The following is a 15,778-nucleotide window of genomic DNA, read 5'->3' as shown; positions in this document are numbered from 1 at the left end:
GAAAAACCCTTTAGTACCCTGGAGCAGCTGTGACTTGGTAAAATCTAATTATTTCTCATGTGCCCATTGGAATTCTCCAGGAATACTAACTGTAATTTCTAACTGCTGCCACAAGCTCTGGGCCAGACTTGGAACAGTACCAAAAGGTAGCTGAATGAGCGCCGTATACAACTTTTATGAATATCCCACAGGTATATGCTAAGGTTTAGTGATACGGCACAGTAATATAGCACCGCAATCAGGTAACTAATGCAACTAAGTGAGGCGTGAGCAACACCAAATACACAACACTTTTGAAAAATGATGCTATAATCTTAACGGGGTCTCCGTTAAAAGATCTACTTGTGATTCAGAGCATCTCAAAAGTCTTCCTTTGTCACCAGTCCATTGTCCTGCCCCACGCAACTGAACACACCGAGTACACTTATGTCTGTGCAGTACATGTGCATATGTACGCAAATGGACAAGCGTGAAATGTGCTATATATACATTAAAATTTATAAGCAATACAGCACTGCATACTGAGCTGATTAGGGCACAGCTCACCCTGCCAGGACTATCAACAGAGACCCCTGTACCTTAACTCGAAGTGAATTTCTTATTAGTTTTTACTGTCTTTGGGGAAAGATTCGAACTGAAGCGATAAAGCAGTAAATAAATAAATCCCTTTCCCTTGTTGTCAAGGAAGACCAATCCAGGATTTCTTTTTTAAACCTTCTGAATAAATACGGAACGTATAGAGCGTTTCAAATATAACGCTTCAAACACCTAAATACCACGTACGACAAGCAGTATCAAACAAATCCATTAAAACTCCTCTTTCAAAAGGGTGAGTCTGGACTCCTCCTGGTTTGCTTTTGAGGAAAGGCGAACAGACGGATGTCCAATGTCCAAACTTTGGGAGGAAAAGCGCCACTTTCCAGGGCTTTCCGTGGGCCTCAGGGACACGGAGCTCCGGGAGCTCGGCCTGGTGCCAGCAGGTGTGGGGACCCTGCTGACAGGTAGGGTGCGGAGAAGCCCACCTCGTCGGTAATTACTGAGGGTGCTAATTACCGGGCTACCAATAAAGGACGATTATTGAGGGAGATTTGGCTTTACGGACAAGTATCTGGGGAAGACGCTTCATGGCTTGCCCTGCAGCCAGGTTTTGTTCCAAAAGCCTTCCCCAGTGCCAAGCCCACCCGCCCTGACACACGGGGGGGAAGGGGGGCTAGAAAACACACAAACGCTTTTTAGCACTTTGTAATTTTATTTCCCATTTTCCCCCCCAACACACCAAACCCCTCTCCTTTAACCCCCCCGTCAGCCATGGCGCCGCCGGCTGCTCCCCCTAGCGACGGCCCCGCGCCCACCCCCCCCCCAACACCCCAAGCCCCGCCCCCACCCACCCCAAGCCCCGCCCCCCTCCTTCTCCCCCCTAAGCCCCGCCCCCGGCGGTGACGCGCGGCCCCGCCCCCGCCGCGACTTGAGGGCGCGCGCCCGGCTCCGCGCAGCTCCGCGGCACCGCGCCGGGATCGCGGCGCCCGCACCGCAACTCGGCCCCTGCCCACCCCCCCCACCCCCCCCTCCTTTATTCCTCCGGCTCCTCCTGCTTAAAAAAATCAAAACGACAAGCCAAAAAAAAAAAAAAATGCACCGAAAGCCGCGTTAGGAATCGCCACGCGCCCCGCAGGTAAGCGCGGGGCTACGCGCTGCGACGTGCCGAGGGGGGTCGGGGGGAAACGGGGAGCGGGACCCCGGGGACTTCTCGGCAACTTGGCGGCCGGAGCCCCCTGCCCTGCCCTGCCTTATCCCGCAGCCCTCCTCGTCCTCACCGCCTCCCCAAAAATCCCCCCCCCCCAACCCCAACCCCGATCCCAAACCCCCCGTCCCCATCGCGGCCGGCCGGAGCCTTTTGTTTTCCCATCCCCATCCCTCTAAGTTCGCCTGTGCGCCGAGCCGGTCCTGCGGCAGCGGGCAGGGCTGCTCCTTTGAGTGGTAATTATTTCTATTAATTATTATTAATTATTGCATATCCCCCCCCTCCGCGCTGCTGGCAAGGCGCGGCAGGAGTTGGGCGAAGCGCTGCAGCCCGCGGGGCGCCCACGCGGTCCCGATCCCAAACCCGAGCCCAAAGCTGGTCCTGATCCCAAATCCCGAGCACAGTCCCGGTCCCGATCCCAAACCCGGTCCCAGTCCCGGTCCCCATCGGGTCCGGAACCCCAAGGAGCAGAGGACGGCGAGGCTGGGGGGCTGCCCGACTTTAAAAAACCCCCTTTCATTATCTTGACCCCGATATTTGATTTTTTATTATTATTATTATTTTTTTCCCTCCCTTCCCCTGGAAGACGCTGCCCGCAGAGACGGGAGCAGCAATTAACTGAGCGCCCTCGGCTGCCCGGGGCTGCGGCGCCCCTTAATGAGCGGCGCTCGGAGTTGGGGTGAAAAACGCTGAATTAGGGGCAAAAAAACCGCGTCTGTCCGTTGGGGTGGGTGTGCGGGGAGAGGAATGATCTGCTGCGAAACACGGAGCCCTGTGCGCTGCCCTTGGCCATCCATGCCACGCAGCGGGTCGTAGCGGAGGTTTCGGTGCCCTTCCCTTCCTCCCCCCCCCCCCTTAAAATACCCTCAAGTTTCCTTTAATTTATTCCCAAACCATACAATGCAGCCCTGTGTCAGATCGGTTTTCAAATACTTCATAAACAAAAGGTACGCCGGGGTTTATACGGGGCCAATTAGCCTAAAATATACTGAGGTTATTCTCATCGTCCTATTTGTGCTGCTGTCGAGCTTTTCAATTTCTCCATCGACGTTTAATCACTTCTAAAAGCTGTATTTATTTTTCCTGCCTTCCCTGCTCCTCCTGTACACCAGAAACGGAGACTGAGCCTCGGTGTACATTTAAAATGTTAATTTTCTCTTTTTTTTTTTTTTTTGGTACATTTGAACCACTTCATTTTAACCGGAGAGTGACCAGAAAAAATACCGCTGTTCGTGTGGTCAGCACGGGAAATAAGGGTCTGTAAAGTCTCTGAAAGGGTGATTTATTTTATTTTCTTTTAATTCCCCCTTCGGAGGCAGCCTCTGCTTTTCTCAACAGGAGACTTTTGGTGTAATTAAAGCAGAGAAAACTGGACAGCAGCGAAAAAACATCTGACTTGTGGCTCTTAAAGCACAGTTTTTGCAGCGTGTACCACCCCCCAGTGGGCAAAAAAACTCTGTAGTAAACTCGCAGCGAGCTTTCATCTTCGGAAATAAAAGCGTGCGTGTGTTGCAGCCAGAACGAAATAAAGGTGCACGTCTGGGGATTTTGCTTTGGGGTTTTCTTTGGGGTTTCCCTCGGCACCCCGTAGCTCTCGGGGGGGAGGCAGCAGAAGCGGAGGCTGCAGTTTGCAAACTTGGTGCCGCGGCTGTCGGGGGCGGCCTGGGTTGGTAGCTGGCCATCTTTGTCTGCAGGCAGTGCGAAGGGGCTGCTGCTCCTGCAGCCTTCCCTAATCGCCTCCAGGCACGAGGCGGCACGGAGTTTGTAGGATTGGGAGGTTTTGGGATTGCCAGCGTGAGAGTCCTGCGTCCTGGGGGCCCTGGGGAGCAGCCGGCATCCTCCCGAGTTGTGCAGCCAGGAACAGCCGACCTGGCCCCTCCGTGGTGCCCCGAGTTTTCTGTTCCCGGGGCAAATCCCAACGAGGAGGCAAGGGTTTGAGAAGGGAGAGAAACGAATCTACCACAGCCGTATCTCTTTGAGCGGTGTTTTTTTGTACACCGAACGGTTTGTGCCAGGAGCTCCACAGCAGGTATGATGCCACCTGCATTTGTCAGAGGGGGAAAAAATGATTTTCCTCTTGAAAGCACGGCAGCGTTTGTGCTCCCTTCTCTCGGCTGAAGCGCAGGCAGGGCAGCTCACCTCGGCAGCACCTCTCAGGAGAAAACCTAGCAGCCATCGCTGGCCAAAGGGGGCGAGGCGAGCACTAAGGCAGCGAGCCCAGCACGGCCCGGAGCGAGCACCATCAGCATACGGCTGGAAGTGAACTTTGGAGAACGACCACTGAACAACTCCGGGTTCATTTCCACCCTCTGCGGCAAACAGGGGCTCGGCAACCCTTGGGTGTGGAGTTAAACTTCTGCCCAGCGTCCATTTCTGAGCCAGGGAGAGACAGCACACCGAAACGTGCATTTTTTTAAGACATGGGAGTTCGGCAGAACCAGCCGGCCAAAGGCAATATTATGTATGTGCAACTACTGCGTAAGGTGGGGGGGAGCCAAAAAAATAAGTAACACCTATCTCCAAGGCGGGGAGAGGCAAATTTCACCAGACTCTGCCCCGGGGAGCTCACCGGCACTTCACTGAAAACCTCTGCGTTCTCCAGCCCCCAGAAGGCAGCCAGGGGACCTTCTGCTCGCCTAGCGCCGAACAAAGGAGCGGGGCACCTTCCTGAAACACGATAATCGTGGAAATTTCAGCCCCTCGATGTGGTGCTTAGAGAGCGTTTTGCTGTCACGATCGACTAACTCCGAGTCATACGCTTTAAAAAACACAACACGGCGCGTGAAGTACGGGTTAGCGGTGGGGAGGCGGCGTTGAAAAGTTTGTGAAGCTTTTTGAGAGGAACCCTGGCTTTTGGGAAGTAACCTGGCTGTGCAGGGAATAGGTGGCTTCACCGCTGTTTTGAAGGGCAGGGAGCACAAAACACGTTGTGTTTCTGCTCCATTTCAGGGTAGAAACCAACATGGAGGTAATTCTGCAGTGTAAGAGCACTCATTGAGGTAAACTGACTGAGGCTTGTCGAATGCACGTATCCTAATACTTCCAATGTTACTTCTGTCCTTTATAACCTAAAAAGCCTGGACAGAAGTTGCCTCCCTTGGCCCTGTGGGGTTGGTGGTTAGAAATAAGCCCTTGCTTTTTGCAGCTCCCTGAGCTGCTGGCAGGGACCGCAGAGGTGGAGTAGAAATTCAAGTAAGCACTGTGTGACCCGAAGTGTGCCAGGTCTGGATTTTATTCAGGTTTTATCACAGCTTGGAAAGAAGAAATCTGTTTGGCACCGCTTTTAGGTAAACCCCTGGCTTTTCAAACATACCAAACATTTTTTTTTTTTTTTTTTCTTTTTTTTCTTTTTCCGCCCTGCAGCTCTCATGCAAGTCAGGCGGCGCAGCTGGATACCACGTGTTACAGTAAATACAGTGCTCTTTGGTGGGTTTTCTCGTACAGTGCAAATTACCTTCCACGTTTTAAAATGAGATCCCCCCCCTTCCCTCCGTAGCTGCAGCCCAGCGATAAGTGCAAGCACAAGTCTCGGGCATCCCCCAGCTGTAGCAATGTGCTTGCTTACACGGTGTCCCAGGAAAAGTAACTTAACACTGCAGTCCAGCAAGGTCCATGAAAACATTCAAATCCGAATAAAGATAAGCATAAAAGCTCTGTTCAGTTGTTCTGACGTTACTCTTGTTACCAAGAAAGTCTTTTATTTTTTTTCCCATTAAAAAAAAAAATGAATTTTGGCACCTGCTTTCTGAAATCCATCTTTTTCTGCTCTGCTCAAAATTAACGCCTCCTTTCAAAGCCATGTGTCCATGAAGCCTCCTAATTTGATGTCGCGGAGACCTGGACACAGCGCCTGGCCCAGTGGGGGTCACTTCTCTTTTCATCCTGCAGGATCAGCTATAATGGCTGGGTGTCAGGGAATATTTAGAGACAGCTCAAGAGGAGGAGAGTTTGAGCATGGCAGCAGGATTCCCTTCTTCTCTGTAGACAGATCACTGGAGCCTTTGATATGCAAAAACATTGTTTTCAGCTATGGCTTGAGATATAAAAGGGAAGTGCAAGATATCAAACAATCAGAACCTGAAGAAAACTATTCTAAGTTTAGAAAAGGGAGTGGGGGGTATGGTCTTAATCCACATTTTTGAAACAGTGTTGTCTTCTCCAAAGAGACCTGCTTTTATTTTTCTTCCTTGTTTTTATGTAATTTTTGAGAGCACGGATAAAAAAATTCCAAGACCCTAATGAGCTTTAGTGCTTTCATTTTAATCCTACACATTACTGCTATTACAATGGCAATAAATGAAGGGATGACTATCAAATGGAGCAAAGAAGAAACAGTTAATATGCTAGAAAGGTAAAATAAACGCACTTTTTCATGTTTATGTGTATGTAGTGTAGGCATACTACAAACTCTCTTTTGATCAATACTAACATGCTTTTTTTTACAGCCTACTTAACAACTCTAAAAGTTCCAAAGAACGATTCATAGAATTATTTTTTTTATAAGTTTTTAAAAGTTACTGCAGCCTTCGAAGGCCTACTCAACAACTTTTTGTTCCTACTTCATAATTTAACTTCTAGAAAATACCCTCTGTCACAACTTCACATTAGTTCTTGAGAGAAATCATTTTTTATACAGCTGTTAAGCATGTGTTTATTTCCAAGTTTTAGGAATAGATCCTGGACTTAAGTTTCCACAAACACTTCAGTAATACAGACCAAGGAAATCGGACACTGCTTAATCTCAAAGAATGTGGAGCCTTTTTGTTCCATTTTCTACTGACTGCATATGTTAACCAAGCCCTACAACACAGGAATTCCCTTATATCCCAAACGTGGCCACACAGAGTTTTTACCTTAAATAAAGCATATGTTAAAGTACTTGTTTCTGCCAATCTTACAGTGCATCTCTCATTTTAAGCTAACGATTGTCACTAAAAAAATGCTGAAATGAGGTGAAAAAAAACAAAACAGAAACCCTCAGATAAGCATGAAAGCAGCATAAGAAGAGCTAAAGCTTCACGATTTCCTCAGAGAACAGACAGTACCACCATCTCAGAAGTGGGTTTGGTTTGCCTTTTTTTTTTTTTTTTTGTTAAATAGTCACTTTTTTACATTGAAGAGGAGCATATTTTTTATCTATGTCAGTCAGTTTGTGTCAGTGCAAATTTCCTGTTGCTACAGGATCTACTAAAGGAGGACTTCATGATACCTGCTCCAAATTGCAAAAGAGTTTTAAAGCAGAGACTGCTTTTGTGTAGGTCTATTTTATGATGGACAGAAGCAACTCTACCTATGCCTGTATGAAGGGAGCTAAGCAAGCATTATTATTATTCATCCTGCTGTTTCTTCATAGCTTTCCAGTGCTGAGACCTGCACTCAGTTGTTCCCTGGACTACATGCAATCACCAAAGGGAAAAGGAAGTAAATGTTAAGGATTTTTTTTTTTTTTTTCAGACTTAACCATTTCTATTTCAAACAGATAGTGCCTACATGCTTTCAGGGAACAGAGACTGGGTATCTCACTGAATGCTTTCTGCAGTAGTGCTATGAAGTAGCCTGAGTTAAAATATTGCCCTTCAAAAATGACCAAATAATTAGAGTGCCTCAAGAAATAGGAAGAGCCGAGATTATTTTTCTTTCTTGAAATGAGAAAAATCAGATTAATAAAACACCAATCTAAATAGTGATTCCACTGTGCAAAATGACAAATACAAGTGCTTAAAGGTTCATACAGCCTGGCATACTGAGCACACTTCATGGAGAAAACCCACATATTACCTCCGTGGTCAAAAAGCTGACACAGATGACTAGTTCACAATTCAGGAACTGGATTGCAGATGTGAAATACTAATTCTGTTTGAGTAAAAACTTTTCCTCTTTCTTCCAAGAGCTACTGAATGGTGTTTAACTCATCTTAGATTTAAAGCCAAGGAGAGGCTGATGATACATGCCTCAGTTTACCAGGGAGAAAAAGCAAGCAAACACGTTGGCCTCCTCCCAGGAGGCAGGACTGCCATTTGTCCTCCAGTGGGACACATCACTTACACAGATTTTGTTACCATCTATTAATGCAGGATGACTTCATTTGCTACTGGAAGGAGGGAAAAGATTTGTTCCAGCAAAACAGCAGCAGCACGAGACTAAACAGCAAAAGATGTTTCCGAACGTCTCTGACTTTTGTTGAAATACCATCGTTTTGGTATAACGAGCTGTGCTAGTTAATAAACAGCATAATTTATATGGGGATGCAGCACAACTCTGAATACTAGCGCCCACCACCACTTGTTATTAATTACAATTTCTTCTGTTTGTTACTTTACAGGAAAGTAAGAGTTCAAGGAAAGCTTTAAAGGGGAGTTCTCTGGGAAGGAAGGAAGACTGTTGTGTCTTTCCATGAAGAAAACCACCCGACCTGCATGACGTGCTGAGGGCAGAGCCACCTGCCGTCAGCGCGTGGCGCAGGAGGAGTTCTTTCCTGCATTACAAATTCGGAGCAAGTGTATAAAACGTGAGAGTTGGAAAATGGTCCCCTCCAAAAGGCGTGGATGTACCAGGATGTAGCCACTGTACAAAATTTACCCTTGGATAATTCTGGACAGAGATAAAAGCCCGCTGCTGACCTCCTGAAGAGGCGACCACCATTCCAGCCTGAGCATAATGAATAGTTTCCATCACGCGGCGCTCAAGTCACCGCCGACGACTGCACCACACACAAGAGTTGGTACGAGTTACAAAGAAAGTAATTCCTGTTAAAGGCGTTAAACCAAACAAAAGAGGCTGTCCTTCTTTCACAGACTTTACATGAGGACAAAAATAGAAGGAAGTTGAAGCTTTTCTCCTCCCTGGCCTGGTGTGCTTATGTACCATGATAAATCTTTGTTGGATTGCTCCCGGAGCGTAGTGCCAGGAGGCTCGCACCGCCGGAAGGATCGCTCAAATAAACGCAGCCAAGGGAGAAGCAGCTCCATGGAGTAGAGTGTAAGAGCAGCTCGTGAGACAGAAATTGCGTTTGCTGGACGTCCTCAAGCACAAAATTTACTCTTACCTTTAAATACGGTAGGATCAATATTAATTTGTTTTTCTTTTCGTGCCTCGGAGAATAAAGTTCAATTAATATATGAACCCACAAGAGAAGGAAAGGGTCATGGCATGTCTTAATGCATAGGTCATCTTGTAAAAGTTTTCACAACCCTAATTACAATGGTAATTGAATTATATTGTCTTAAAAGCTATAAAAATGCTAATTACCTGAGCTCAATGTACAAACATACAACCAGTGCAAAGCACAATTTCAGTCTCAAGAGTTAATTTATATTGTCCTTACCTGCACAGTTTGAACTAATAAGATGTGAAAATGTGGTTAAACCTGCCAAATAGTCTCTTATTAGTGTACTGCTTTAGTAAGAAGACTTTTGAGAATGACAAATATTTAAACATGAAATTAAGCATGTAATGAAATATTCCATCCAGTCAAGTAGAAAGCCACGGCTCTAACAGCTATGTCAGTTTGTAACCTACAAAACCAATTGTTATATTCACCTTTCTAAACATTCCAGCTTGAAAAACAAGAAAAGTAAGCTGCAGTGTTTGTAAAACATGCAACATTATGTTGAACACTCAAAAAAAAAAAAATCAAGAAAGCTCTTTAGCTGGTCTTTGCTCTCTTGTCTGCATTTTATACTGTGCCATTAGGACTTTCTTGAACCTGCAGAATAGCTACCACTGAACTCGTGGGTTTGGTGAGGGTTTTATAGTTCACGTAAGGGCTCCTAGGTAGTTAGCTGGCTTAGGAATTCTTATCTTTCAGATACAGAATGATTTACTTGAACTCTGGTTTGACTTCAGCTCTGTACTTATAAGGGTATCTATGAACAAAATCCACATGTGAAACGTGGAGGAATCCTCAGAAGGAGCCTTCTTGCTTAAACGGAGCTATTTACAGATCAGACATACCTGATTATATTACTTTAAATTACCAGGCAGAACAGTTTATTAATTGAATTAGTAAAAGAAAGAGTATAATAACTGATGTAGAGAAAGTAAAATGTCTGCCAACTTGAATTTATTTTCATGTGTGTGTTTCAGATGTCTTCTGTAATGTTGAAGTTGAATTTTCATTGGAGTTTCTTCGCTGATGATCTGGATAATTTTGTTTGTTTGGTTTTTTTAGATTGTTGAAGATCAGAACTGTATACAAATCTCATCATTCCTGACCATGATTAGTGTAACCTGGAGCATCTTCCTAATTTGGACTAAAATAGGGCTGTTACTTGACATGGCACCTTATTCTGTTAGTGCCAAACCATGCCCTTCAGTATGTCGCTGTGATGTGGGTTTCATATATTGTAATGATCGCGATTTGACATCTATTCCTACAGGAATCCCAGAGGATGCTACTACCCTCTTCCTTCAGAACAATCAAATTAATAATGCTGGGATTCCTTCAGAACTGAAGAACTTGCTTAGGGTGGAAAGAATATATTTATACCACAACAGCCTAGATGAATTCCCCACTAACCTCCCTAAGTACGTTAAAGAACTGCATTTGCAGGAGAATAACATAAGGACCATTACTTATGATTCACTTTCACAAATTCCCTATCTGGAAGAACTGCATTTGGATGATAATTCGGTTTCCGCTGTTAGCATTGAGGACGGAGCTTTCCGGGACAACATCTATCTCAGACTTCTTTTTCTCTCTCGAAATCACCTTAGCACCATTCCCTGGGGTTTGCCTAAAACGATAGAAGAGCTACGCTTGGATGATAATCGTATTTCCACGATTTCAGAGCTGTCCCTCCAAGACCTTACAAATCTAAAACGCCTTGTTTTAGACGGAAATCTTTTAAATAACCACGGATTAGGAGACAAGGTCTTCATGAATCTAGTCAATCTTACAGAACTGTCATTGGTCCGCAATTCACTCACAGCCGCACCAGTAAATTTGCCAGGAACAAACCTAAGAAAACTTTATCTTCAAGAAAACCATATAAATCGTGTGCCACCCAACGCTTTCTCTTACTTACGGCAGTTGTACCGGCTAGATATGTCCAACAACAATCTCAGCAATTTACCTCAGGGTGTCTTTGATGACCTGGACAACATAACTCAACTCTTCCTTCGTAACAACCCTTGGCACTGCGGGTGCAAAATGAAATGGGTCCGTGACTGGCTGCAGTCCTTACCCTTGAAAGTGAACGTGCGTGGGCTGATGTGTCAGGCACCGGAAAAAGTCCGTGGGATGGCTATCAAAGACCTGAACGCGGAACTGTTTGACTGTAAGGATGATATAAGCACCATCCAAATCACCACTGCGGTGCCAAACACCTTGTACCCGGCCCAGGGACACTGGCCGGTTTCTGTGACCAGACAGCCTGAGATGAAGGCTCCCAACCTGAACAAGAACTACAGAACCACAGCCAGCCCGGTGCGCAAAGTCATTACGATATTCGTGAAATCCGTGAGCACGGAGACCATTCACATCTCCTGGAAAGTGGCGCTGCCGATGACCGCTCTGAGACTGAGCTGGCTCAAGATGGGCCACAGCCCTGCCTTTGGATCTATAACAGAAACCATCGTCACCGGAGACAGAAGCGACTACTTGCTGACGGCGCTCGAGCCCGAGTCGCCGTACCGCGTCTGCATGGTTCCCATGGAAACCAGCAACATCTATCTCTCCGACGAAACGCCCGAGTGCATCGAGACCGAGACGGCGCCCCTCAAGATGTACAACCCGACCACCACCCTCAACCGGGAGCAGGAGAAGGAGCCTTACAAAAACTCCAGCTTGCCCCTGGCCGCCATCATCGGCGGGGCGGTGGCGCTGGTGGCCATAGCGCTGCTGGCGCTGGTGTGCTGGTACGTCCACAGGAACGGGTCCCTCTTCTCCCGGAACTGCGCCTACAGCAAGGGACGCAGGAGAAAGGATGACTACGCCGAAGCGGGAACCAAGAAGGACAACTCCATCCTGGAAATCAGGGAGACTTCCTTCCAGATGATACCCATCACCAACGACCAGGTGTCCAAGGAGGAGTTTGTAATACACACCATCTTCCCGCCCAACGGCATGAACCTCTACAAGAACAGCCACAGTGAAAGCAGTAGTAACAGGAGCTACAGAGACAGTGGTATTCCAGATTCAGATCATTCGCACTCATGATACTGAAGGACGTGAAAGACTGGTTTGGTTTTGGTTTGGGTTCTTTTTGTTTTTTGTTTTATAAACGAGAAAAGACTGACTTTAACGGTTGCTGTTCTACTGCAAAACACTGGATTAAAGACTGACAAAGCAATGTACTGTACATTTGCCATATAATTTATATTTAAGAACTTTTTATTAAAAGTTTCAAATTTCAGGCTACTGCTGCGATTAATGTAGTGGGGATACCTGACCACAATTCTCTATTTTAGTATTTTTTAGTAATTTGTACTGTATTTTCCTTGCTAATATTGAAGTTACAGACCATTTAACTTTTGTGTTCTACTGAGTAAGATGACTTGTTGACTGTGAAAGTGAATTTTCTTGCCGTGTTGAGCAGTCAGAACATTCATCTGAGATCCTTGTAAGTGTAAGCACAGGCCATTTTTCACTTTGGTATTAATAAAATAATGTTAAACCTGGCAAATCAAGAAGATCAAGCAGTGGTTGCAAAAACTCACAGAACTTTAAATGTTGGGTCTATTAAATCTGTAAACCACAACAATATTCAATAAACAAAAATGCGTGTAGTAATGGGCAATATCAGCTGTCTGGATATATCCATGTCAACAATGGTGAAATCCAATTGAAAAGAAAATAATCAAATCAATTACATGCATGAGACTGAAACTGTTGACACGCGTAAGGAAAGAATTGACCCCTGGAAGAAAGCATAACGAAATTTCTAACAAGGAATTCCAAAAAAAAATAAAAATAAAAATGCACTAGGCTCCAGAAACCACAGGGTAGATACGGTTTTAGGGATAGATTTCTGGTTATCAGCACCAGCGGTCTGCTTGTTACAGAGAAAACAGTGATGGATGGTCACAGGCATTTGGGAGGCAGGGGCAGGGCACAGGGAAAACGCTTGGCAACTGCTCCGGAACAGCAATGGGCTGAGAGGAGAGTTTCGTAAGAAAAACAAGCAGGACAAAAAACAGGCAATGCAAGCAAGGTATAAAAAATTCTAGTCACAAAGGTAAACAAAATTGGAGCTTACAGCTATTTTAAAAGCGTATACTCAAACAGTACGTAGGTATGTGTTAACTATACTGCCGTTACAGTCAGGAATACTGCCCATTACTGTCACAGTTTTCCAGAAATTCCTTGGTAAATCTGTAAGGTATCGTTTCTTTCTGCCTTCCTGCTGAACTATAAGCTATTTTCATGTTTAAACCCCAAGCCACTCTTTGTTGCCATAATCATTTGTTTCTTCAACTAAAAACCAAAGTGCATTGTACGCCCTTTGGCTAGTCTTGTATGTGCCTTGATCCAACGCTACATGTATCAAGCTTTTAAAAACAAAACAAAAAAAAAATTAAAAAAAAATAAAATACCCACTTTTTCATACGTAACTTAAATATGAAAAACATTGTTCTTATTGATGAATGAATTTGAAAAATCAGTACAGAGCAAAGTCACATGTCTGCAGTGCACTGGTAGGAAATTCACTCGAAAGCTACTACTTTTCAGGTCACGAGTTTCACCTTTTTCTTTGTTCAACACAGTATCACACTTCCTGGATTTCTTTAATTACTTTGAAAAAGCAAGTTTTCACAACTTCCAAGTGTGTTAGCAATGAACAAGAGGGAAAGCACAGAGTTACAGCCCTCTGAGATACAATTTTTTTCAACACCAAGAAAAAGATAGGGGGACCTACAAAAGCTTAATATTTTGGACAATATTTCTGCAAGGAAGGAACGTATACCAAATGCAATTCAATTATAAGAGAATTTTAGCAGTGCTGAGCCTGTCTGTTTCTCAATGACTGGTACAGGACAGAAGATGACGGGACAAAGTGAGAGACACCAAGACTGATGGTCAACCAGCAGTCAACCAGCAAATGACCCTTCTGCCAGAGGTCCCAGTAACACACAGCTCATTTCAACCTCATTTTCCAGTCACGGCAACACCACCTGCAGTTTCTGAGCGGCAGAGGAGTCTCCATAGAGGAGCAGCGTGGTGCTTCGCCACTGACCTCCCGCAGTCCCATCATCTCCGTTACAGGCAGCATCGTCAGGATCCACCACGCCAGAAGTACCAGGGGCATGTTCCGCTCAGCGGCTCTGTGTGCAGCTCTGGGTGATGCACGGGACTGTTTTGCCCAAGAGGCACACACAGCCTCACACAGCCTTGCTATGTTCCTGTGCAAAAGGCTTCCTGAGCAGTAAGTGGGGAAGGAAAACCAACCCAAATGGAGAAGACAGACCTGTTTTGTTTTTTTCCATGTAAGCTAGCATACAGGGACCCTTACACCTGAGATACATTTAATGTCTGGATCACTGGCAACAGATAATTAGTCCTTTGCCATCAGCTCTCCAGTAGCAAAATTAAATGGGTTTTGCTGAGTTTTCAAGCTCTTGCTGCAAAAACCTCTCTTGTAGTTGACTCAAAATGTATGATGTGTAAAGGGTAGCAGAAAACTCAATGAGTGCTCTCCTGTGCCCCTACTTAGACCATCCAAAGGCAGCCCGGTGATGGTACACACCATCAACCTACACTTCTTGGATGATTCCACGCAAAGGTATAATGGGCTACAGCAAGCTGCCATTTGAGGAGGTAATTGTGTACCAGTCCTACGTGCAAGGACTTCTGCGTTAAAAAATTAATGTACTTTGAGACAAAAACATGCAAATCCAAAGCACCCTCAACGAGTTGGCCCAGTCATTCCACGTTCACCTCCACCAGAAAGCAGATGAAAACCTGGAGAAACGATGCCATCCTCTGTGGCAAAACAGACCAGGTGTGCAGGCAGAGCCGGTTGCTTCCTACAGCAGTTGCTGTCAATGTAAAAACCACGGCACATCTATGGTTCTTGAGTTCTATGGCAGCTTTCACAGAACATGCATAATATTCAGACGTGTCAACTTGGCAAGTGAAAGATTCATTTCAAACTAGACTTTGTATTTTTTTGTCTTTTGATATTTACATAAATTTCTGTTCTGCTTCATGCCACGACTGTCTCCCAAGACTCTTCTGCTTAACATAGCACTACAGTTAGAGCATGCAGTGCTCTCCAGCACCATGCATAAATCCCTTCTATTAGACAGTTCTATATGTAGACAAATATGATTACTACATTGAGCAGTTTGCTCATCATATTTATCAAAATTAATCCACATTAAATTATCTCAAATAACTATAATTCCACATTATTTCAGTCTACTGTCAAATACTTAATTTCAGAGCATGGAGTGAAATTTTTTTTCAACATAACCAAAACGTGTGTGCCGAGTTAATTGAATCAGCATCTTCAATGTTAAAATTCTACGCCTGGTATCTTTTACATTCCCTATTCTTGTCCCTTTTTAAATTTATATTGCTATCCCGAATTGCTCACAGTTCTGTTGTAAACTAAAAGCTGACTCCAAAAAAACAGCTGGTATTTTGGAAGCCATATTAATTTTGTCTCATCTCAGTAAACTTCCACAACTACATTTGCTTCATTTGTAAGCTGTTATTTCCTAACTGTACAACAGCCTGAAATGCAACAACTGTTGGGGTTTGGGGTTGTTTTTTTTTGTTTGTTTGTTTTGTTTTTCTCCCTGGCTTTAACAGGACCAATATCAAAGCATTATGGCTTTGGAACAGTTACCAATTCTGCTAATGCACTAGCTAGCATGCAAGCTATATTGTGCCAATGCTGTACATATTGAATGTAGAGCAGCAAATGCAATAAAGCAAGAACGAAAGTAATAAAGAGCCTTATTTGCTAGTAAAATAATTTACTGATAACATAATGCACTGAATACATTATAGATTTCTCTCTCTTAAGAGGATGCATTTCTGTGCGTTCACCTGCAACTGGACAGGATCTTTGAATGTGACCTGGCAAAGCC

At 44.9% G+C, this 15,778-nt stretch overlaps 2 protein-coding genes across 4 annotated transcripts in view; one reads left to right on the top strand and one right to left on the bottom strand.

Moving 5' to 3' along the window:
* MACROD2 (mono-ADP ribosylhydrolase 2) overlaps positions 1 to 15,778 on the bottom strand; it is an 852,361-nt gene that overhangs the window by 744,579 nt on the left and 92,004 nt on the right. The window lies entirely within an intron of this gene.
* On the top strand, positions 1,546 to 14,057 carry FLRT3 (fibronectin leucine rich transmembrane protein 3). Of its 3 annotated transcripts, none has more exons than XM_082758239.1 (3): positions 1,546 to 1,672; positions 8,064 to 8,719; positions 9,912 to 14,057. In XM_082758239.1, the coding sequence occupies exon 3, from the start codon at positions 9,957 to 9,959 to the stop codon at positions 11,898 to 11,900; it is 1,944 nt and encodes a 647-aa protein (XP_082614365.1). In that variant the 5' UTR covers positions 1,546 to 1,672; positions 8,064 to 8,719; positions 9,912 to 9,956; the 3' UTR covers positions 11,901 to 14,057. The 3 variants fall into 3 exon arrangements, with proteins under 3 accessions (XP_082614365.1, XP_082614363.1, XP_082614364.1); XM_082758237.1 differs by having other exon boundaries at positions 8,064 to 8,797; XM_082758238.1 differs by having other exon boundaries at positions 8,064 to 8,797; positions 9,827 to 14,057.

The sequence above is a fragment of the Aythya marila genome (genome assembly GCF_965140915.1).
Source record: "Aythya marila genome assembly, chromosome: 3".
NCBI lineage: Eukaryota > Metazoa > Chordata > Aves > Anseriformes > Anatidae > Aythya > Aythya marila.
This window is presented reverse-complemented; position numbering and strand designations above follow the sequence as displayed.